The sequence below is a fragment of the Euleptes europaea genome, chromosome 9 (assembly GCF_029931775.1).
Source record: "Euleptes europaea isolate rEulEur1 chromosome 9, rEulEur1.hap1, whole genome shotgun sequence".
NCBI classification, from domain to species: domain Eukaryota; kingdom Metazoa; phylum Chordata; class Lepidosauria; order Squamata; family Sphaerodactylidae; genus Euleptes; species Euleptes europaea.
In genome coordinates this window covers 90,913,135-90,938,464 of record NC_079320.1, presented here as the reverse complement: position 1 = coordinate 90,938,464, position 25,330 = coordinate 90,913,135, and the positions used below count along the sequence as shown (strand labels likewise).

The 25,330-nt window shown below is 46.8% G+C and overlaps 1 protein-coding gene across 1 annotated transcript in view; it reads right to left on the bottom strand.

Annotated features, from left to right (window-relative positions):
* ACOX3 (acyl-CoA oxidase 3, pristanoyl) overlaps positions 1–25,330 on the bottom strand; it is a 40,582-nt gene that overhangs the window by 1,481 nt on the left and 13,771 nt on the right. Inside the window, exons 7-15 of the mRNA XM_056855265.1 lie at positions 20,188–20,284; positions 18,989–19,171; positions 18,269–18,391; positions 16,735–16,855; positions 14,801–14,923; positions 11,032–11,145; positions 7,962–8,077; positions 4,121–4,295; positions 1,104–1,171 (exon numbers count right to left, since the gene is read on the bottom strand). Of these exons, the coding sequence (XP_056711243.1) occupies positions 1,104–1,171; positions 4,121–4,295; positions 7,962–8,077; positions 11,032–11,145; positions 14,801–14,923; positions 16,735–16,855; positions 18,269–18,391; positions 18,989–19,171; positions 20,188–20,284 (1,120 nt within the window). The remainder of the gene's footprint in view (positions 1–1,103; positions 1,172–4,120; positions 4,296–7,961; positions 8,078–11,031; positions 11,146–14,800; positions 14,924–16,734; positions 16,856–18,268; positions 18,392–18,988; positions 19,172–20,187; positions 20,285–25,330) is intronic.

The following is a 25,330-nucleotide window of genomic DNA, read 5'->3' as shown; positions in this document are numbered from 1 at the left end:
CTCTCCTTCTTTGGGGCTCTCCTCCTTTGGAGGTTTTTAAAGACTAGATGGCCATCTATCAGCAATGCTGATTCTGTGAACTTAGGCAGATCGGGAGAGGGAGGGAAGGAAGGGTTGTGTCAGTGTTTGGCTCTCGTGGCCCTTTCTTGCATGCTCAGGGAAATGCCGATTGCCACTTTGGGATCAGGAAGCAATTTCCTCTAGGCCGTATTGGCCAGGAATCCCTGAGGTTTTTTTCCTTCCTCTGGGAATAGAGTAGGGATCACTGGGGGAGGGAAGGTAGTTGAGAATTTCCTGCACTGTGCAGGGGATTGAACTACAAGACCCTTGAGGTCCTTTCCAGCTCTATGCAAGATACATATGATGGATCAGTTGGCAGGACGTGTTATGTATCTGAACTGGAAAAGGCAATTATCTCCCACAACCCTTGACCCTCCCACACCCAACTGCCTGTCCCACCCAGCAATCCTGCTCCAGAAATTTTCTGCAGGTGCTCTTTACGCTGACCTGACTGGCAGTCATCTCAAATTTCCCCAGATGCAAAGAAATCATGAATCACACTCCATTTTCACTGGAGGAGAGTGGCAGGAAGGGAGGGAAGAATAAGATGAGGAATGTCCTTGCCAGCTGTGTAACAGCTTTGCTAAGAACTGCTTTCCCCTTTCCTGTCCCAGGTACCTTTTTAAAGCTTGGGCGTGGCCAGAGGCATAACCTGAAAGGCAAGAGCCACAGAGGGCTTTTCGGCTGGTCTTGGGCTCACAGCCTGTGATCCCAGTCAAGCCAGCCAAAGAATCCAGGACCAGCGGGAGAGGTATTTGCTTGTCTTTTTGTTTTGTTTGCTGTGCTTTGGTTCATTTACGTACAGTTTTTATTGTAAGCTGTTTTGGGTCCCTTTCAGAGAAAAGTGGGACGTAAATAGTTAAATAAATAAATAAACTACATTCAGAGCTGCAAGAAAAGTCTGAACACCTCGCTCCCCCCCACCTCGGTGATGGAGTCTGGACAAGCCCACGAGGAAACTTCCAGATAAGATTGCCACTGTAGGGGCCTTCCCAAGTTGGTCACTGTTTTAGTAATCTTACTGGACCTGGTTTGGAACATACCTGTGAACAAAGCTCTAGAATTGCATCTTGCACAAGTCTACCCGCCTTCTCACCTGAAACGAAGCCACCTGAAAAATACATGCAGTAATAAGCAGAGCTAAAGCACTCTGTTTCCATTACAAGATTCTATACATACGTTTGGTAACGGAAGAATTTGTCTCTGGGTTAAACTCAAGGAGCTGGTGCTCGCCTTTACTTTTATTGGGCCAGGGGCGGCTCAGAGAAGATGGTCTCTCAGAAGAGCCTCCCTAGGCCTTCCGTATGCCTGCTCCCAATGTGGTTCAGGATAACACCAGAAAACGCAACAGAAACAATTCATAGCATGACACAACAGAAGTGATAGAAAACAGAAGCAGCAACCATACAACGACCAATAAATAACAGCAACAGATTAAATGCTATAAAGCATGATAAAACAAGTAAAGTAGGACAAATTGAAGGGTGGGTGAGGGGGAAAGAACCTCTGTCACTTACCTCATGCCAAATGCCTGGGCGAACAGAACAAAAACACTTTTCCTGGCACATGAAACTCAAAAGTGAAGGAACCAGGTACACTTAAGTAAAGAGGAAACTCCGCAGATCAGGACTGAATGGAAAAAGCCTGGGCAGCCCACATTCCTCATGCCAGAGTATGAGGGCACAGAGGTCAAGGCCTCCAGTGGAAGGTCTTAATGACCAGGCAAGGAGCAGCAGGTCTTTCAGGCACCATGGCAACCCTGAAGAACCAGCAACTCTGAATAAGGCCCACCAACAAACTGGTATCCAGTATTATTTCCAAAGTATTGGCAAGGTAAGTTCTCTGTAGTTCATATGTGTGTGTGTGTGTGTATGTGTGTGTGTATAAAGTGCCCTCAAGTTGCAGTCGACTTATGGCGACCCCTTTTTGGGGTTTTCATGGCAAGAGACTAACAGAGGTGGTTTGCCAGTGCCTTCCTCTGCACAGCAGCCCTGGACTTCCTTGGTGGTTTCCCATCCAAATACTAACCAGGGCTAACCCTGCTTAGCTTCTGAGATCTGACAAGATCAGGCTAGCTTGGGCCATCCAGGTCAGGGCCTGTAGTTCATACCAGCCAGCAAATATCATTGCTGCATTTTGAAACCACTGAAGTTTCCGAGGAGTCTTCCGAGGCTGCTGGACTGTATAGTTATATAACCTGGTTGTGATCAGAGGATGGATAACTGTGGCCAGGTCATATTTTTAAAGGAAAGGCCACAGCTAGGGCATCAAACGAAGTGGGTTAAAGATGCTCCATGCTCCAGAGCAAACCTCAGCATCCCCCCTTGCACACAGATCTAAAAGCACTCCCCCATCTTGAGTTGTGAACTTGCTCCACTGGGGGGAGTGCAACCCCCACCTAGATCAAGCTGATTCCTCACTCCCTATCACTGAAAAGCCACCAACTCTTCTCTGGACTGAGCTTCAGTTTACTGGCCCTCAGCAGCTCATTACTGCATCCTGTTACATCTTCCACTGTTTCACCCAACTCTGCTGAAAAGGAGAGGTTGTGTACAAACAGCATATTTCACTCCAAATCTCTGCATGACTGCACACCAGCTTCATACAGATGCAGCTGAACACCACGGGGGTCACATGAACACATGATGCTGCTTTATACTGAATCAGACCCTCGGTCCATCAGTCAGTACTGAACACATGAAGCTGCCTTATACTGAATCAGACCCTCGGTCCATCAAAGTAAGTATTGTCTCCTCAAACTGGCAGCGGCTCTCCAGGGTCTCAGGCTGAGGTCTTTCACATCACCTACTTGCCTAGTCCCTTTAACTGGAGATGCTTCTAGGGATTGAACCTGGGACCTTCTGCATGCCAAGCAGATGCTCTACCACTGAGCCATGGCCCCTCCCCAAAATGGAAAAAGTGGAGAAAGTGTTTGCTCCTGCTGGGGTGGGGGGAAAGCCACAACTAGTATGTGAGTGTGTGGAGCCTGACAAGCAAAGCCTTACTTGGTTTGGGACCATCGTGTCTGCAGGCCAAGCAGAGGCCACAACCTCTCTTATCCCCCCCAGCCATCAGCAGGAGTTAAAGTATGGAGGAAAGAGGCTGAGAGACTGCCAGCTTACCAGCTGCAGCCCGAGAGGAACCTTCACTCACTGCTCCCTGACCCAGCAGGCAGAGCCAAGACCTGGGAGGAACCTCCACGCCACTTTTCATTCACCCCAACTCATGAATCAGAGGAGGTCACCTTGTCTGGCCTCCTTTCCTGATATTTAGTGAGCGCGGCATGGCATTGGGAGCACGTCCCCCTTGGCAGCAGCGCCTCACTGAAGACCGCTTCCCTCATGACAGCTACCAGCTTTTAGAAAGCAAAATTAGGCTTTCCTTTCCTCGGGCTGGGAGGATGAACACTGAACAGATGAGTGATATTCTGAGAAAAAGTGTAACATTTTCAAGCGCTTGAAATCATAAGACATCAACTTGCCTGTTGGCTCTCTTACACCTGCAGGCCAGTTTCTAGACCCTTCAACATAGATTTTTGATACACATTAAGAAAAGTCTTTATCATATATCACATAAGAAAAATCGGTTGTAAGGTGCTTTCAGTCCCACATCCCGTTTACGGAGTGGCTGGCTGGATCACCGAGAAGCTCCCAAGTACAATGTGGAAGCCCCAAACCTCATGTACGTTCCTGTCGCTCCATCTCACTGTTAGAGAGGCTCAGTGCTTCTGAGCACAGAACTTCCATTTAGCAATCGAGGCTAATAGCAGTTAACAGCCCCCCTCTTTAACAAACGGGTCTTTTATAGCCAGCAGCATTCACCAAAACTCAGCCAACTGCATTTCAAAATTCACCGCTCCCCCTCCCATTTAGTAGTCCCAGCTGATTTTGCCTTTCCTCATGCGGGAGGTGCTTCAACCTCCTGATCATTTTGGTTCCCAGCTAAGACATCCAATCATACTTCAGGTGGACACAATAAAATGCATAAGAAAAACGGAAGGACAGCCGCCTCACGGGCCTTCAAAATCAAATGTGACACATTGGCAGGATGTTGACCTCACCTTGGTAGAGCACAGCCATGTGCTTATTCAAAGACCACAGTCCGTACAGCGAGCACAGGCGATGCAGCACTGGCTGGAGAGCGGCCGGCGTGTCCGCACTGTGGACACAGTCGTGATATCTTTGCAGAACGGTGTGCTCGATGAAAGCTATTGCTAAGGAACGACAGTAGTACACCTTGAAGAAAGGAAAAACTTGCAAAGTGAATGGAAATACAGATATGCTAATCTGCATGATTACAGATAACTTTTAGTTAACCCTGAATTACAAGGGATATTTTATCCTCAGTGTGAAAGGAGAAAAATCCCACATGAAAGGAAACAACAGACACAATCCAAATATTATTTAACTACTTTATTTTCAGCTATGCAGCAATGACAATTTCAAGGCAACAAAGTTCCTTCTTTTATTTCAATCTCTTATTACAGATACTTCAACCTGAGGATAAATTCTACAAAAATAAAATAAAATTCTACAGTTAAATTCTCTACTGTTCCTCTCAACCCAGTAGGACAAATTCTCCAAAAACAAGAAATTCTTCACTAGCTTCCCTCAACCTAAGAGGATATATTCTCCCCCTAAAACCCAAAATAAATTCCAGAAAATATGTTCACCACTAGCTCCTTATCCAAAAAGAACTAGTCCAAAAACAGAAATCTTAACTCATCTTACCTCAAAGCTGACTTTTCTTACCTCAGTGCTAACTCTATACCAGATTACAACAATCTCACCAGCTTCCAAGAGGAATATGACAATATAATGAGTTGGCCTTAATCGGAACAGTCTGGCTGACAGATTTTACATCAGCACTCTTTAGAGTCACTCAGAAGAGGAGGTAGAAGATAACCTGTAAATACGGGTCCACCTCCCATATGGCTTCTGGAACCTGGTGATCCTACCCCCAAAATCCATGTCATGGCTAAGTAGTTTGTGATTTTACCAACTTGTTGTTGTGGGTCTTTTGTGTGGAACCTGGCACAAACTCCACATGGATGGTCAGCGTTATGGGGAAACCGGCAAATTCCATGTGGAAGAGTTAATACGAGTTCCCTCAACCAGTGTCCTATTTCTGAATGTCAGGTCAGCTTCCCCCAAAGGTTTCTGATGAATCACTAACTGTTGTAAAACAAACTATGCCTTCTATGAGTTATCTCTCAGACACACAACTCCCCAGAAAATTCCTTTAGAATCCTTTGACTATTAAAATTAGGATTTAACAAATATACAGATGTTTAGGGGACTGGTTTTCTATAGACCACATGGTGGGAGGGCATGAGTTTACAGGGTTCATAAAAAGGCCACACCAGCCCTCATGGCTCCCAGTTTCCCAAAACCCCTACATGACTTGACTTATTTCTTTACTTTAACTCTCAAACCCTCAGATTAATCACTAAACCTTTCAACACAAGTGAGGCTTTCTTGTAGACTGTTTCATTTCAGTTACATTTGAAGAGTTGTATTACTTTAAAATGTCTCTTCTAAAATGCTCAGTTTTCATTAGGAATCTTTCTCCCCCCCTTCTAGCAAAATTTACTGGCCCCCTTTTGCCTCAGCTGTTTCTGGCTATTTGCTGTTTTCTGACTGTCCCAGCACTCAGGAATCCTGCCCAGACACTGACCAAACATTTCGAAATCTCTGCGGTTTCTGCCCAATCATGACGACCCAGGCCAAGACAGTCAGACCCCAAAAATTTCTCGTGTTGAGGTACTCAGGCATGATGGCCTGAAATGTGTATGATAAATTCTGCACATCTAACAAATGGACACTGACAAATAAGGATAATGAACCTGGGACATTCTGCATGCCAAGCAGATGCTCTACCACTGATCCACAACCCCTCCTCCAAAAAAAGAGAAGACACATGAAGTTGCTTTATATTGAATCAGTCCATCAAGGTCAGTATTGCCTACTCGGACTGTTAGCGGCTCTCCAAGGTCTCAGGTGGAGGTCTTTCCCGTTACCTGCTGCCTGGTCCATAACTGTAGATGCCGGGGATTGAACCTGGGACCTTCTGCATGCAAAGCAAGAGGCTCTGCCACTGAGCCACAGCCCCTCCCTCCTCATTTGCTGTCAGCATTACTCCCCTCCTCTGACTCACACCTACTTGAACAGCTCTTGTCTCTTCTTCCACCTCCCCCCATGCTCTGTCAGGCTCTTCTTCCACCTCCCCCCATGCTCTTGTCCTATGCCCTATTCCACCATGCCACTTCCTCCTAAAGAGCCCTGTGGCGTGGAGTGGTAAACTTCAGTACTGGAGGCAAAGCTCTGCTCACAACCTGAGTTTGATCCTGACAGAAGTCGGTTTCAGGTAGCTGGCTCAAGGTTGATTCAGCCTTCCATCCTTCCGAGGTCGGTAAAATGAGTAAAATGGGGGTAAAGTGTAGATGACTGGGGAAGGCACTGGCAAACTACCCCGTAAACAAAGTCTGCCTAGTAAACGTCGGGATGTGATGTCACCCCATGGGTCAGGAATGACCCGGTGCTTGCACAGGGGACTACCTTTACCTTTTTACCTCCTTCTAAAGGTAACAGCTTCACTCCCCGCTGACAGGAGCTCTGGGCAAGAGACAAGGACTACTCTGCATATCAGACACAGGAGCAAACGTGTGACAGTTTGGGGTGGCAGGAGCGGGCACCAAAATATTTTCAGTGGGAAAGTTCTCACACAGTCCAGTGCCCCTGTTCTTAAAGTGGGAATCTTGATTTTGGGAGTAACTGAGGACTGTCTGCCCACCTTACACTTCCTCACCACAACACCAAGCACACTTGTGAAAAAGGCCAAAACAATGTTTATGTACTGGCTTGCCATCGCTTGGAACTATTCACTGCTGGCCACCCTGGATGTTAATTGTGACTGTGTTCCCGAGGGACCCTCTCCCCTGTCTCCCCTGATGATAACCTTTTCAGCCCTTAATACCAAGACGAAGAACACAGACTAAACGCAACAAAGAAAAAAAAGAGGGGGAGAGATAAACTGGGGGTGATCAGGACCAACTTTATATATCTATAGTAATAAAAATATTGAAATATGGATAGTTAGCCAGGAACTGCTACGGTCCCCTTGGGTTTCTTAACCTTTCAGATGATCACTAGAGTGTTTTCCAAATGCAAACTTCAACCTGCCTTGATCATGGTCTTTATATCTGTGTAAAAAGCAAGGGCAGGGACAGAAAGAGAAGCGGAGAGCTCCGGCTGTGAGTAGGCTGAGGTAGCTTAGGAGGGTTAGTGGTGCAGGATCTCTCTCTCTCTCCCGCTACACTACATCAGATCCCAGAGGATCTGCTGCTCAGCAGGAGTGCCACCATGCTTTTGTGTCTGCTTTACCTATGCTTTGGGAAGGAGATGTGGTTCAGTGAAGGGACTCTGCTTTGCATGCGGAAGATTCTTGGTTCAATCCCTGGCATCTCCACTTAAAAAAAAAAAAAAGACCAATCAGTGATGTGAAAGACCTTGACCTGAGCTGCTGCCAGCTTGAGTAGACAGTACTGACTTTGATGGACCAATGGTTTGATTCACTATATGGCAGCTTCATGTGTGTGTACCTTTATATTTGCACATAGAGCAAATACTACAAGACTGTCCTGTGTCTTCAGTACTCCCTCCTTCAAAGAGAAAACAATCCAGGAAAAGAACTGCCCCCGGATCGCTCACCACTCACATTGCACTACTGTGACTGTCAAATGTCACTCATGGCTTTACAAGGTTCAGGAGGGCCAGGTACCGGGCCGGGGGGGGGGGGGGGGGCAAATGGTAGTTGAAAAAAACAGGCCGGCAGCGTAGTCCATGAAAAACTACATGAAAGAAAACCCAACCTGAACTCATGAAATTATAGAAGTTGTTTACCTGGCTGTTGTTCCTGGCCTCAAACTCAGTACAACCAGATTGCTCCTGGTCTCTCAGCTTTTGGAAACTCTCTCGAAGCAAGTAACAAACCAGCCACTTGTATGCTGTTAGAGGTACTGGAGAAAGAACATGTCAATGTTTACTGTGTTAATTGAGGTATCTGAAATCATTATGAAGTGAAGAGCAATGTATGTTGATAGTCTGTAACAAAATCTGCATCCCTGCGTGACTTGCAGGTGTCTTGTGGACATAATGCTCAAAAAACACACACACACCTGAGCAACGTATTTCCTTAAGCAGGCTGGTTGTTGTCTCCCTGCTGAAATTATTCATAAACATGACAGAAACTGACGACGACACACAAATGCACATGGATGCTGAGAGCAATCTGATCGTGGAATACTCCAAGGCAATTAAGGGTTATTACGGGTTGTTTTTTAAGCATCCCCCAGGTGCCAAACTTCCTGTTCAAAGCATGACTCATAAAGTGTCTGACCCAGATCACAGGATAATAATAACTGGAAAAAACAAACCCTTCCAGTAATGAGATGGCAGATGGGAAGGCAAGCAAGGACATACACAATGTGTTGGGCCACTTTTACATTTAAAAGCAATTTATGGATTCTCTAAATTATGCCTGCATATTTCTGTCAATAAAGCAATGTTTGCTGTTGAGAAAGTGACTTGTCCAGGGCAGATCTATCAGGGCCTTTAAGCTGGCCCCCACGAACCAAAGTGTCCCACCACCCTCCGTCTACTCTGGAGTCAGTGAGCACCCTTTCCCTGCTGGGATCCTTACTCCATCTGAGCCTCACTTAGGGAGTGCCACACACCACAACATTCCTTCTTGTAATCAAGAGAGAGTCCCTGGGACGGCTGCCTCTCTTCTAGGAAACCATCAGTCTGCCCAGTCCCGTCACCTACCATGAAAACTCTGCACCCAGAGCAAGGCTATACTCGGGCAGTTTTGTTCATTCAGATTACTTTTAAGTACAAGTCGCTGATCTGGGGCTGATTCCGGGACATGGCCGTTTCTCACGGAAAGCTCAGGCAAACTTCCCGTTTTCCCACAGTGACGACCAAGAGATAGTGAAGACTTTCCTGTTGCAGGGAGTTGCCATGTTGGAAGGGACCAGACACAGAACATCACCGAACCCCCTCCTCCAGAGTAAGAAAAAGCACAGTTTTTGCCTCCCAGAAGAAGAGTCACAATATTCTACAAAACAGACGTGCACCTCTTGTAAAATGTTTTATGGAGCATTATGAAGAATTGGTTTTTATACCCCACTTTTCTCTACCTTTAAGGAGTCTCAAAGCGGCTTACAATCACCTTCCCGTTCCCTCCCCACAACAGGCACTTTGTGAGGTGGGTGGGGCTGAGAGAGTTCAGAGAGAACTGTGACTGACCCAAGGTCACCCAGCAGACTTCAGGTGGAGGTGGGGAATCAAACCTGGTTCTCCAGATTAGAGTCCACTGCTCATGTGGAGGAATGGGGGAACCAACCTGGTTCACCAGATTAGAATCCACTCATGTGGAGGAGTGGGGAATCAAACCCAGTTCTCCAGATTAGAGTCCACCGCTCTTAATCACTACACCATGCTGGCTCTCTTTTAACAGAAAATTTGCATTTCCCATAAAAGACTTTTAGCCTTGTGTTCATATATTTTGTGACTGCTGAATTATAAATATTTCCTTGAATGCAACTGACCTGTCTTACCTAGGCAAGAGCTGGGAACATTGTCGCCCACCTGTGGTGTCTTGAGGACCAAGTCAGACAAAGGCCTAGCTCTATAGCTGCCCAACGTGAGCCCTCTCTCCGGACAGACCACCTCTGCCCTACGGGAGCCCCTCCCAGTTTCTCCCGTGCCTCCACACCCTGCCCCCTGCTCCTTCGGCTCCAGCATTCGCTTCCAGTTTGTCTCCAGGCCCACGTCAAAGTGCTGTGCTGACCCCGAGAGCTCTCAGCAGCCTCAGACCAGGAACCTAGGGCTACCTGCGCCCATATGGAGGTGCTCTCCACTGAAGGTCTGCCAGGGTCAGCCTTCTCTGCATGCTGGCGCTGCAGGAGGGGAGATTGGTGGGGATGCACTATGGAGCCCCCCAACACAGAGGACCCCAAGGTTAGGAAGGCCTCCCCCCCAGAACAGATGGCCTGCCGAAGAGCAGCCAAAACTGTTCTTCTCTGCAGGGCTGGATGATTCTCCAGAGGGGATTTGATTTGTGCCGAGTTTTATTTTAGGGGCTTTTGTGTATTAAACGCTGTTGTATTTCGGAGAACTTTTAGTAGTGTTGCTGGTTTTTAAGGTTTTTGTTTCTACTGGGCTGAGTCCTATGGTTTTTCCTTCTGTTTGTTTGTATTGATTTTGTGATTTGTTTTTATGCTGCTGTAAAATGTGATTAATATTTTCATATACTATCAGCTGTCCTGAGTATGTTATAAACCGGGAACTGAAGTCCTGTGCTATCCTTGTGGGCCTGGCGCACATCTCGTCCTGCTGTTGATGCCCCCATAGTCCTAACCAACACCAGAGAGCCCCTCTCTCCTTACACAACCAGCATGCCAGACAGAATCATTAGCCTTCCCTCAACCTCAGCTTCCCCTCCCCAATCATTAAAGCCGCTCTTTAATTCAAAATTGTACCTACACATATAAGACCATTTACAAAGAGGGTGGATGTATTCTGGACCCCATGGTCAGTGTTCTTAGGCTTGGCATCAGACTAACGTCTCCATGGGCGCAACGACTTCTGCCCTCACAGCACCAGTTGCTTGCCTTCTGCCTCCAACAGCAGCCCCAGATGCCCCCCTCATTCCCGCCAGAAGTCCTTGCACACACAGAAATGTCAGTCTGGTGCCAAACCACGTCTGGGATCAATGTGTCTTAATGACTGTCCCTCTCCCCTATGGTTACTGACACGCTTGCTGTATCTATCCTCTTACAGTCACAGGCACTCTAATTCACCCAACTGCAACACCCCGAAAGCAGCAAACACAGAAGACCTGGAGAAAAAGAGGCCCCACTGAAAACGGAGGTGTGTGAAATGGGAGGAGCAAAGTGAACCAAGTTACCTGAAGCATCCATGCAGTCATGAACATTTGACACTGTGAATTTCTGGCGAAGAATGTGGTCGTAGCCTTCCAAATAATCCAAAGAGCCCAGCGGTGATGTCATGGGACCTCTGTCTGAAAACAGCAATGACAGCAAATCCACATACCAACTCAGAGTGTGTCAAGATCTGAGCAGTAACAACTTTGAAAGTCAACGGGAGGTAGAAATCAGCTCACCTGAGCATTAACTGAGACAATCACCTCCTAGGAAGCTGTTTTCTCAGGAGGTCAAGCAAGCATTCTCCTTGACACTACATTCATACTTCAGAGGTTATTTCCTTTTTAAAAGACTGTCCTGAGGTCTAAGCTGGAAACTTAAAAAAAACACCCATCTGCATTTTTGAAACCTAAAAATGACAGCCACACCCCAATCACTGTTTAGGGTTTAAATACATATAACTGGCTGAGAAACTTGCCGTGCCATCCTTTGCTTCACTTTTGCGGGCTTAACAAAGAGACATCTCCTTATACCAGCAGATCCAAGAGATCCAGGTGGCATCAGGGATCTCTGTCACCATTGTCTTGAGGTCACAGAACATAACGTTAGACTGTGGCAGCCATGATACTGCCAGGATGGCACTGCTGATGCAAGAGCCAGACTGGGGGGTGGGCACTGGGGATGTGGCGAGGGAGCGCCCGTGTGCTTGCTTAGGCCTCAGGCCTATTTCATTCCAGTCTCCCACTGAACTCCAGCTCCCCTACCTCCTTCCTTCTACACTGCTTCTGCAACCAGGGTGGAGCACAGGATCCTTGGCAAGGCTGCTGCCCATTCAAGGCAAAACCTTTCTCTCAGGCAACCGAGTGCAAGGCAGGAGAATCTGGTAAAAGGATATTTTGCACAACGAAGGAGTCTTGTCCACCAAACTGCTGAGCAGAACAAAGACAGGAGGGGCTGGGGCTGCTGAGAAGACAAATGTTACCTCAAGACAGAGAGGGAAAAAGGGAGGTAGCTAGTGTGGAAAATGTTGTAACACTGGGTGAGGTCAAGGCCATTTTTGACAAGAGATCTGACAAGATTGGGCTAGCCTGGGCCATCCAGATCAAGGCCCAACTGGGAGTAGGGACAAAGTATTCCATACAGGTAAGTAAGGGAGAGGGAAACCACATATGAGCAGAATGTTTCCCACAATCCCACCCCTCACTAGAGGAAAACTGTGCACTAGCTAAACAATCCACACTCACTCAACAGGTAACAGTAAGACGTTTCCACCTGGGGAACAATGGATAAGTTTGCATGAGGCAGGAAATGTGGAGGCCAGCTGGCCATGGACATCTAACCACAGGCGAACTCCCATCACGTACGGCCACTTCTGCAAGTGAATGCTGGCTACCAAGACTGCTGCTGCTGTTGCCTTGCCAAGATCAAAACTCCTGGCACACGAAACAGAATAACTCCAGGGGAAGGTCTGACTGCAGCTCCTCCAGTGGTGTTTGTCTCAATGAGCGCAGCGCCCGCCTCAACAGGGGCAGCGTCAGCTTGGAAGGGAGGCAGAGATGCTAGAAGGGGAGGAGCACCCGGGTGGCATCGCTTTCTCATCAGCCCACACTGGACACTGTCTGCTGCAGTTGCTATTAGTCATGACTGTCTCTCCCTTGACTTTTCCCCAACAGCCCTCCAAATAGGGCAGAGGCAAGGGCCTTTTATTCAGGGACGTTTCCCCAAGATGACCTTCGCCGACTGCTTCGGGGCTTCCTTTTGATTATGCACGCCTTCTCCACCCTTCAGAGGTCACCTCGCTCTCCCCACGTGTTTTGCCCATGTTTTCCAGATGCTGTTTTAACCAGAATCTGGAGAATGCGAGCAAAACACGTGGGGAGAGCAGGGCGACCTCTGACAGGCGGAAAAGGCATGCATAATCAAAAGGAAGCCCCGAAGCAGTCGGCAGGGGTGACCGTGGGAAAAGGTCCTTCCATAGAAGGCCAAGGACACTCCCCACTAACAGTGAAAAAACAGGCCACGTGCACGGCCCAGAACAAGACCACCGCCACCACTGCCCTGTGTGAAACCAGCTGCTCCTTTGTGGGGTTGTCACATTGATTCTAGCTGAGCTCCTGAACCTTTGCAAGTTCTCGACAGTTAGGTAGCAGTGAATTCATATCTGGTCTAGAGATGCAGTGGTGGGGAAAGTCAGGAATGGTCACTTGACCGCTCGTCACGAGTGCCATGGGGTCCTCGTGCCTGCTGGATTGTGTTTTGCATACATAGTGTGCTGGGGTTATGTCATGCGGTCATGCCATGCATTCATTGGTCATTGTGGTGCATTCGTTGATCCCTTGTGTGCATGGCTAGTGTGGAGACAGCATTGGCAGATTTGAGCAGAATAAAATTAACACTGTGCTAGAGGTTAGCGTTGATCCAGTGCCCGGCGTTCTCACGCATTCCTGCCCAAGTGCCAAAATAATAACTGACACCAATCTTCAGCCATGTTCAAAATTAAAATTTTCACACTCAAGAGGGAAAACAGTGGCCTATTTCTAGATGTACAAAATCTGCTGTACCTGATAGCTAATTGATATGTTTCATTTTTAGGATGAGTATTTATTATACATGTGAAAAATGTAGCAAGCTTGAAACAGAACAAACATTTGATACAGTAGCATACTGCAGGGACTGTGCATATGCAATCCAATTGAGAGGGAGTGAAGCTACAGGGCGCACTTATTCAAATTCCAAATTTTGTAGCATAATCCCTAGCATAAAGAAGCTGAATGAAATCCCAGCTAGATTTGTCCGAGAACATGTCATGCACCTTGAAGCAAAGTTGGTGTAAGGAACAACTGAATTATGCAAGATTAAGAACATAAGAAAAGCCAAGCTGGATCAGAACAAGGTCCATCAAGTCCAGCAGTCTGTTCACACAGTGGCCAACCAGGGGCCTCTAGGAAGCTCCCAAACAAGATGACTGCAGCAGCACCATCCTGCCTGTGTTCCACAGCACCTAATATAATAGGCCTGCTCCTCTGAACCTGGATCAGTAGGCATCATGACTAGTATCCATTGTGACTAGCATCCATAAACACCCCTCTCCTCCATAAACATGTCCACTCCCCTCTTAAAGCCTTGGAAAATAAGAACATAAGAAGAGCCCTGCTGAATCAGACCAAGGTCCATCAAGTCCAGCAGTCTGTTCACACAGCAGCCAACCAGGTGCCTCTAGGAAGCCCCCAAACAAGACGACTGCAGCAGCCACTCTTACCCATTCCACCACACTGGTACTGGCACAAGAAAAACAGTACCAGGAATTGGCCATTAATTGGCTATGGACCACCCATCAGCATTTCAGCTGAAAAGCTGACAAGGAATGAGCATTCTGGCTGAGTTAGCCTCCTACAGCACAGTTGGGCTGGTAAGTGCAGCTCAGTGCAAGGAAAGGGGAGGGGCTGTGGCTCAGCGGTAGAGCCTCTGCTTGGCATGCAGAAAATCCAAGGTACAATCCCCGGCATCTCCAATTAAAGGGACCAGGCAAGTAGGTGATGGGAAAGACCTCTGCCTGAGATCCTGGAGAGCCGCTGCCGGTCTGAGTAGACAATACTGACTTTGATAGACCAAGAGGTCTGATTCACGTGTTCATGTGAAACCTCAACAAGGAATCTCAGGAATCTGCAGCCCCCAGGAGGTCACATCACAACCAGGAAGAGGCTCTTGCTCACTGCCTCTTTTCCTCACCCACTGACAGACCTCACCTGGCTCTCGCTGGGCTCACGGCCACCTCAAGTCCCACACACTCACCTTGATGCCTGGCATTCATCCAGCTCAGCAAGTAGTTGCTGGTTTGCTGCAGCAGAACATTATTGTCTCCTTCATATGTGCAGTTTGGGTCATTGTCGTTGCGGATGTCACCTAGACGGTTCACTGTTGGAAAAAACACACACATGCAAACAAGATTAAGGCGTTCAGACTGTGGCCTCAGGAGGTGGTACAAGCAGCACGAAATGAGAGGTGCACCACTTTGCAGAGACCCAGACTGCTCTGTTTTAGTGTAAAAATGTCAATGAAAGTTAAGCCTTTGTAAAGCAGGTCAAAGACTTCTCCTTTGGTATAAAAGAATACACATTTATTTTTTAAAATTTCTAGACTACATTTTGACCATATTTGGTAGTTTATGATACAAATTTGAATGTATAAAAAGCAGATTTTGCAAATCCTCAAACCTTTATTCATAATATGTTGAAGAGATACAACCACCCTCTAAAAGACTGTGTAAACTATGGTAAATCAAAGGCCTTCCACAACTGGAAGGTCTTTGATCCAGTGCAGAAAACTCTCAGGGACGTGGGTCAGGGGGTGGGGGCAGCCACAGAAAAGGAATTCTAATGACAGAGTGCTCCAAATACTTGGATGGTCTCTCCCAGTGGCTTCACATAAATGTTCAAGGGCACCGGGGACAAGATCAGTGTGTGCATCATCTTACGTTTACGCCCAAGAATCAAACCACAGCTAGTCACACAGTTGAGAGTGTGTGACTAGCCCAAGGTCACCCAGTCTGCTTCATGTGGAGGAGTGGGGAAACAAATCCAGTTCACCAGATTAGCCTCTGCTGCTCATGTGGAGGAGTGGGGAATCAAACCCGGTTCTCCAGATCAGCGTCCACCCTGAACAGCATAACCCTAAACAGCATTGTTGGGTGGCTCTTCATGGACATGATGGTGGCAAAGAAGCATTATTTCTGCACTGCCATCACAACCAGCGCACTCTAGCCTGTGTTCTGTTGGACTCAACCCAAGTTTTCCTCTACCACTGAGCCATGCCCTTCCTTTCTCCCTTAGAAGCTCCTTGATCCATTGATCTTGAGCAGCATATATCTAATGTTTGAGGGATTAAAGGACTGAAACAAATCTTGCCACTGACAATGTAGCTGTGGGATCCCTGTCACTTAATAAAAAAGGCATTATGTCAGACACAGAGGCATTAGATTTATATGTTAAAAGGGGAGAGATATAACGTGATCTAAGTTCCTCATAAACGCGGCATTCCAAGAGGGCAGGAGGTAATGAATCAACAGATCCAGGAGAGCAAGGACAGGTCCTGTCTGGGTGTGGTATATTCAGAATTTTGCCTTGCATAACCATAGAGGGGTCCAAGTTTTCCTTTACTATTACTCTTTGTCCCCTGTCCTTCCTGTCTCTCAAATCACCTGTAAACTTTGGGGCCAAACAGGACCCAGAGCAAGGAAAAGGATGTTGAAAAGAAGTTGTATTCATAATATGCCTGGCCTACTAATTTCAGAGAGCCACAAAATCTTCTGTATGACTACCAGCCATATAAGCAGAACATTTCGCAAGAGCTTGCAGCAAACCTTTGAGATCCAGCTTGCTGTGGGGTGGGGGTGGGGGTGGACCACCCTACTCTCTTTTCCTTATCAGAGGCCATGAGACATGAACACATGAAGCTGCCTGATACTGACTCAGACCATTAGTCCATCAAAGTCATTAATGTCTGCTCACACTGGCAGTGGCTCTCCAGGGCAGAGGTAATTCACATCACTTCCTACTTGATCCTTATAACTGGCGATGCCAGGGACTGAACCTGGGCCCTTCTGCATGCAAAGCTGATGCTCTACCACTGAGCCATGCCCTTCCCCCGACATCTTTAAACAAAACCTCACCAAGTAAAACTCTTCGTGTAGATCTCTATCTGTGCAGCTGATGAAATAATTGACTTACTAGCCAAATAGCCATGACCCCCACAGGCTTCTCGGCATTCTTGAGCTCCCTGTTGTGCGAGCCAGGAGGACAGCGGCTTGCCCGCAGTAGACAAGGCGTGTATCTCACGTCCAAGTTCAGCCTGATATGCAAGGGAGTAAAAATACAGTAATCAGCATGCAAAGACTCCTGGCCTAACAAAGGCCCTGTGCTCTATCAGAGTGTCTCCTTGCGAGGTGCTGCAGGCAAGCAGGCGGGCTGGTCAGTGGGTGGCTGACCCAGCAGGCGAGTAGGAGGAGGACGGATGTGATTCCCTCCCTTGTGATTCTTTCAGGTCCCAACATATAATCTCTTAAAACTGAACATGACCTTCTTATTTGTAAACTCGCAAAGCAGAGCCCAAAGATTCATGTTTCATGGGTCTGACTGGTAACAACCACCAGCCCTGCTTTCTGCTTAGGAATATTTACTTTTTTGCGAGGTGGGGCAAGGGTAGGCAGGGTTAATGACAAAGGCAAAGAGGCAGCACTCTCTAAGTGGCCATTCCAACCAGGACCTGTCTATTGAAAGCTGCAAGTTGTAAGACAGCATTCTTGGAGATCATGAGTATCAACTAAAAAAAAGTAACACGGTGTGTGTCATTTTCTAAAAAACAGTGAAAACATTAAGTTAAATACTTAAGAAACACAGTATGTCCCTTTGGGGCTTTTATAAAGGTTCTATTCAGCTTTACATCAATATGTTTTATCATTATAACAACCAATTAATATACACTTTTATTTAGGGAACATCTAAATAATCAACAGAAACTTTGATTTAAAGCAATGATTTAAATTGGTCTTTTTCATTGATAATTTGAATCACCTTGATTTAAATCAGCCGATGCGCTGTGTCCCCTAGAGGTAGAACTATGGGAAAACCTCTGGCGGCAGGACTGCACATGCACAGTCCCAGTGGGGGCTGCACAGAACGAAAATGAACAGCCTTTGCCCCTTTGGCTGTAGGAATAGGAGCAGCTCCCAACTATATCCCTCTCCTACAGGTTTCTCTTAGGTTAGCTTGAGAAGGGAATTATGTCTTCCGGTAAACTAGGAAACCCCTAAAATAGAAATAGGTTGTGTATTCTTGCTGCATATTCTCTTCCTCTGAAAGTTGACCATCCTGCTTGCTGGGAAAGGGGGGATGGTGGAAGCCTCTGAACTTCCAGGAAATTAGTCCTTAAGGGATTTTTCTCCCATTCTTTCACTTCCATCATAATGGATAAGAGGGGGGTATTAGGGACCTGAGAACTTGAGAAAGAAAGGGAGTGCGGAGTTGAGGGAATTTTCAGGGTTTGGAAGCGGTTAGAAACCTTCAGCCCTGACAGCTGTTTTGGCATCTCACTGTCTCCCATCTCAGAAGAATAGTGGCAGCTACCGTATTCCGGACTATCAAGAATTCTATGGGAACCCACCACAAGGGAGAAAGGACACACCTTATACTTTGGCATGCTCAGATCGAGCAACTGAAGGGGTGGGGGCTTCTTCACACCATTAACACCTGAGAAATCTCTCACCTGTCGTGGACTCTTGTCCTTCATTAGAAGGCCGATGTGGAATTCAATGAAGTTCATAAACAGTGACTTAGAGAAACAGTCTAAGGCGTAGACAGCTGCTAAATAAGGAATCAACCGCCACTGCTGGAATAAGAAAGGAATTTCCATGAGGGAAAACTTGTAAAAACTCTGATATCTCCACATCAACGCCAATGCATGCACATTGCTTTGGATCCCTATGACCCAGTGGCTTAAATCATGAGCGAGCATAGCTTCTTAAAGATGAGCCTTAATAAATCTTGGTAATCAGAAACATGACAGAAAAGTGATTTGGACATTAATCCATATTGATGTCAAGATTCCTTCATACTACTAAACCATGAGAAATAGTCTCGGGCACTCATATTACCTCATAACAAGGGGGAAAAACAACAGTCCTGCTGAGCTAATTCTGTGTCTTCTGCTTCGATAAGGACCATTTGGCCTTGGAAGCCTCCCTCACCACTCCCTTTTCACAGCCACACAGCCGCTTCTTGCCCATGACACAACAGGCCCTCACAGGTTTGAAGAACTGCAACCAGCAATAATGCTGGTCAGCCAGCTGTGTGGCATTTCAAAGTCAAATTGCTGTGCCAGAGAATATGAAAGACTTGTGCCAGTATTTTAAGTTGACACCAGATTCTTAGTCTACATTAGTTGCTCATCAGGTGTGTCAACTGTTAACAGAAGTCTGTTTTTTACCTGCATTTGGTATTCAAGAACGGGTATCTCTTTCTCATCTGTTGGTCCAAACTGATGCCGAGTAGCTGAGAAACGAATTGCTATTGATATGGCGAGCTTTAAATTAACCACGGACATGGCTATAATCATAACTCTTCCGCTAGACAAAGCACCAAGGGAAGCTCCCAAACGCTGCTTGAGATCCTAGGGAAATAAGGCAACACAACCACAAAGGCTTTAATTTAAGAACTTTCCCCCAACTTTTTCCATCAACAACAAATTTGGCAAAATAGACAAAGTTCAAAGTGAAACTCAGTCCAGACGAGAGCTCTGGTTGGTCGCTGATGAGTTAGCCTGTTCTAGAAGAGACCATACTCCCCCTAAGAGAGTAAATCTGGAGGTGCTGTTAGATCTTGAACTGCAGCTGTCAGCAGCGTAGATTGCGTCTTTGGTGCACGGTGCCTTTCGCCAGCTTGGGCCGAACCTTCCGAAGGCAAAGCTTGGCCACAGTTGTCCATTCTGTAACCACAGCCAGGTCAGATTAGCATCACATTCCTTATGCAAGGGTGTCCAGTGGCAGTTGAAAGAGACGGGACCTTTTCAGTTCTGTCACCCAGATTATGGAACACTTCTTTCTCCCTTATCTGTTTGGCCCTGAGCCTGGTAAGCTCTTGATGACAGGGGAAGGCTTATTTATTTACCCAGGCATTTTGTCAGCTTTTTTTTGGGAGGGGGAATATTGCTGATCTTAACGGGTTATTCATGTTTGATTTGTGGTACTGTGATATTTTATTGTCATTTGCTCTTAACTGCCGTCTTGCCTACTTTTATGATATTTTATTGCTGCTGGTTTTCCAAGTGCTGCTATTCTTGATTTTAATTGTATTCTTATTTGTTTCAGATGAATTTATACTTTCTAATGTGGTTTTTATATTTGCTTTAGCATATTATATGTGTATATATGTACACACACACACATATACACACACACACAATTTTTTCTGGCTGTAGGCCACCTTGAAAGCCTGCATCGGCTTGGAAGTTCAACATGATGTTTGAACTTCCTAATCCTCATTTTGTAAAAGGGCTCAGTGGAAAATGCCCTGAACAGCACACGAGGAAGAACTAAAAGGATTAGTGAATAAAAGGAATCCTGTTGAGACAGAGATTAAGTATGGGCATGACAAAGCACACAGAGGTCAATCAAGCACAACGCCTACCTTATATGCACTTGTGTATGTCCCCTCAGCTGTGATATCTCCAGTTCGGTTCAGCAAGTTTTCCTTGGGTATCCTGACATTGTGGAACATGGCAAACCTATCAATAAAGAAAGGAATTCACTCTAAATCAAAGGCTGAACGCACAGCCCAAAGACACAAAGGCGTTGCAGCCCCTCAGAAGGCAGGTGTGTTTCACTTGGCGCCAACTCCACCAGTTCTGCCGGAAAGTACATTTGGATCAAGTGCCATGCATGGCTCATAAGGGAGTAGAAGAACCAGAAGACTGGTCTTAACATGATGGGCAAGATTTATCTGTAAAGCATATTCCCTGGCAGTGGTAAACACCAATCTTCTTATGGATCTGACTGCACTCTTATACAGAATGGACAAAGACAAGCCAGGCCAGGAAGAACTGGCAACCCAGAGCATTCTAGCAATGAGAACACGAACAGGACCCACAAGGACTTTCTGGAGGGGGGGGGCATCTCATTTCCCCCTCCCTCACTGTTTCCTCTTTCCCTTCCCTGGCAGCCCCTATACCTTCTCTGCTTTTCCCACTTCTTTCTCTCCTTCCGGGCACCAGCCAGCCTCCCTGTATAATCTGCCCCTGCCCTGCCACTGTATTATTTGCTTCATTTTATACCCAGCAGCCTTTCTCCACAGAACAGCTTACGGTACCTCATTCTCCCCTCCTCCATTTCATCCTCACAACCACCCTGAGAGATAAGTTAGGCTGAGAACGTTTAACTGGCCCAAGGTCAACCTATGAGCTTCCACTGCAGAGAAACGATCTGAATCTGGATCTCCCAGATTTTAATCTCAAACTCTAACCAGTATACCATACAGGCTTTTGTGAGGTGGCTGATTTTGAACAGTAGCAAGAAGACACTTCACAGGGTGTCTGTTGTGGGGAAGGGAAGGCGATTGCAAGCCGGTTTGAGTCTCCCTTAAGTGGTAGAGAAAGTTGGCATATAAAAAACAACTCCTCCTCCTCTTCTTCTTCTGCAAAGTGTGGTGGCAAGTTGGCCAGTGGACTCAATGAATCCTCTCTTAAAGGGCCCTTCTTCAACCCCCTGCCTTTCACTGACAGAAACCAAGGTTTGAAGGCTGGCAATAGTCATGTGGTTGTCTAGAAATACTCACTAAGGGCATTAGGTTCTTAAGGCTACAGCCATTTCTTCTATTATTATTTTTCATTTTAAAAACCCCAATGCGTGTGTGTGTGTGTTTGTATTAGATTTCATTTTTCGGAGACATTTCTGGATTTAAGTATTCACAGATTTGGTCATGTTGAGAATTAGATATATTGACAAGTGGAAACCTACAAGGAACTTGCAGAGTCTGAAGGGGTGGTGGTAGCCACAGTGGGAGGGGAGCAGGGAGCCATGCCAGGCCAGGGTGGAGGTGGGAGCCAAGTCAGGGAGCTGAGCCAGCAATGTTGGGGGTGCAGGGAACCTGCTGGAGATGACATGGGGGGAAGGAAGGAACAATTAAGGGGAGAAGCAGCACTAGAGCAGTTGGGGGGGTGTTGAGGAGGATTCTTTGCATCTACTCGTCTCACCAGTTAGGCGGAAAGATGTGATTCACACGTATGCCTCTGTCTTCCTCATTTGTAAGTGCCCCCAATCTCTTTTCCCCTCCTGCCCTCCTCACCTGCCTGTTGATAACACTTCTCTGTGATTGCTTGTAAACCTTTCCTTCATAAAACTTTTTTTCTTTTTTAAAAAGTTTTATCTTTTATTTATTTTTATTGCATTTTTACTCTGCCCTCCCCAACCCAAAGGCCAAGCTCAGAGAGGCATTCTGCAAACTTGGGAGTTACCCAAGTTTGTTAAACCATCTGTTTTGTGTCAGTGTGGCCCCGATCTGCAGATTTAAGTATTCCCAGATTGGGCCATGTTTGACTATTAGAATATAAGATAATGTCGCTTTCGGTTCACATGTGAGATGCTTGGTTGGTGCTAGTAAAGATCCTTCCTTGTTTACTTAGCATTTATACAGGGATGTTTTTGAGTTTTCAAAATGATTCTCATATGTGATATCTATCAGCTGCTCTTACAGTGACCCCAAGGAGTAACTCATTATCCTAACACTGCAGCTGGGGCTGAGAGAACAGTGAACCTATGACACTGCCTTATACCGAATCAGACCATTGGCCCAACAAGATGAGTATTGTCTACTCAGACTGGCAGCAGCTCTCAGGGACTCAGGCAGAGGTTTTTCACATCACCCCCTCTTGCACCCACAGAAATTCTAGGTGGGATCTAAGGCACTGTGAATTGCTGAGCAAGCTGTCAAGAGACCTCTACAGCAATTGCTTTCCAGTTGTGACAACATACAAGGGACCACTGTTGTGCAAATGCTTGAACAGTTGTAAAAATGCACAGGAACTGACCGGTGCAGGGCCACCGAGAAAACATTTTGGAATTCTGTCAAAACATTTTATCTAGGTTCAGCATTAATCTTTCCACGATCCACCTTCATTACTTTGAAAAACCTAGCAGCTATTTTACAAAAGAGATCAAATTTAAGAGTCTACAGAACATTATGACATTATCCCAGAAAGGGAAGTGTGCCACCCGCTGGAGAGTGAAAGTAACTCAAAAGCACCACAAGAGCTGTAGACCATTTCAATTTCAGCATTTAGTAACAGAAGGCAGAGAATTTTTTCTGAAGTGTGTACATTGTTGTATGAGCATGCAGTGTTTATATGCCTCTGTATTCTTCCCCAGTTAATCCCTTTAACACTCTTCTCTCAAGCTGGATATAAAAGGTCTACAAAGAAAGAAGAAGCCCTCATAGCCCAGACTGGCCTGGACTTGTCAGAGCTCAGAAGCTAAGCAGGGATGGTATTGAACGGGAGATGACCAAGGAAGAAGACGGGGGGCTGCTATGCAGAGGAAGGCAACAGCAGCCCACGTCTGCTCATCTCTTGCCTCCAAAACCCCATGAGGTAGACCTTCTTGGGGTCACCATGAGGTGACTGCAGCTCGGCGGTACATGTCACATACCGGAAGAGAGAGGGGGGAAGGACGCATAATAGCAAAAAGAGAGCTTAAGAGTCAATATACTTGTTGCTCAGGGAAAATACCACAAAATGTTACAAAAAAATAGTTGGCTATATTATGGAAACTGGGGTGGGAGGGTTCAATAGTTTAAGTCTTCTTGGTTTCCCAGCAAAGTTGGAACATTGTGTTCAACAACAGAAGCAAGATTATTTGTCCTGTTAGGATGTGGCATTCAAAATTTATTTGTTGAGAGTCACAATGTGAGCAGACTACAGAAAACCCTGCTGAAGAAGGGCCGAGTCACAGCAGTTTAAATAAGCCAGGTCTCCCATGCACACAACATTTTTTGCAGCTCCCCCCCACTTCCGTTTGAGATGTGTACTGCCAGGGCCCAAACGAGTGTGCGTGGTGTGCTCCTAAGGAAAGAAGAGCCCCACTGACCTGCTCCTAAAGCAGAGCAAGGGCAGCCTGGCTGGTTTCCATGGTAAGAAGCCGAACAAGGGAACTCTTCCAGAGTGCAAACGCCCACAACAACAAAAATCCCATCACTCCAGTCCCTTCTGGTTGGGGGCTGGATATTCAGCCTAGGGGCTTTCCGGGCCCCTGACCCACCTAGCTGGTGGGCTCCATGCTCCACCCGCCTCATTTTCTGCAGTGTTCTCTTGCCTTCAGCTGCCAGTTGCTCCTGGAGCCGTTCACGTTCCTGCTTTTATCCCCCTTCACTGGGGGCACCTTCAATGCCCCACCGCTCCAGTGAGGCCTAACTGCCTCTTAAAATCAGTCAGGAATGCTCCTGGATCCATTACTGCTGCTGTGGAGGCAGATTACAGAGGTGCCCCTACAGTGTCAACATCTCCAGGGGGTTCCACTATTTCCCAGAGGAGCCAGAAGGGCAGAGCTTCCCTGACCGTTTAACAGCTACTGCACCAGAAACTGTGAAAAGAAGCCTTATTAATATTAATACAGCAAAAGCTTTATTATCTGGCACCCAATGGGGAATGGAGGTTGCTGGATAATCAAACGTTCCTGTTAATTGAGCTTATTACTCTGCCCTGCCCCCTCCACAGAATAATACACCATGGGGGGGGGGAGAAGAAGAGTTGGTTTTTTATATGCCGACCTTCTCTACCACTTAAGGAAGACTCAAACCAGCTTACAGTCTCCTTCCACTCCCCACAACAGACAGACACCCTGTGAGGTAGGTGGGGCTGAGAGAGCTGTGATTAGCCCAGCTGGCTTCATGTGTAGGAGTGGGAAACCAATGCAGTTCACCAGATTAGCCTCTGCCACTCATGTGGAGGAGTGGGGAATCAAACATGGAGCTATCTTTGACACTGACAGGCAAGCGGAGCAGCCAGCCAGGATCCTCCAGCAAAGTGGGATTCCCAAAAGAGTGAGGCAGGCCGAAGGGGAAGCAGCCACCCAAGAATGACATCAGCTGGCAGTGCCAGAGTCCTCAAGCTGGCCAGCTGGAGAGGAAGGTGTGAGGCATTCATATGTCCAAAGATACCGGGCTGTGGGGGCTGGGGCAGGAGCTTGCCCTCTGGGCAATGCCACTTAACTGAGCCATCTGGATGACCAAGGGCTGGCTAACAACACTTTCATTTAAAATTATAAAGATGGAAAATATAAAATAACGAGTGCTTTTTACCAGATCTTGCTGGTATGCCAAAAGTGTCCATTCCTGGAGAAAACAGACTAGGCTGCAGGTAGGCCTGCTTGGAAAACATTCAGCTTAAGCAGCTCCGAGTGGGGGCCTTGCGAAGGATTGCGGCCAGAGAATTTCCTTCCCCCCCCCTTTGCTGTCTTCTCTCCCATTCTCGGGTGCTCCTTCCCTCTGCCCTCTTTGACCCCCACTCCCTGTTTGTCCTGCCCACCTACTTCTTATGCATGAGTCTTGCACAATCCCTACAACTTTAAACTCTTGTTTTATTTCTCTCCACATCCCCTTTCCCACACCTTTTAAAAAGTTTAGTGTTTTTTTTCACCCAGGTTTGCAACAGCAACTGTCTCAGTCCAGGTTGGCCACATTTTGCATTGGGACTGGAGGGTTGGGGTTTTTGTCACTGGGGGTGTGGGGCAGGGAGGTTGTTGTGAATTCCCTGCAATGTGCAGATGATTCTAATGATGAAGCC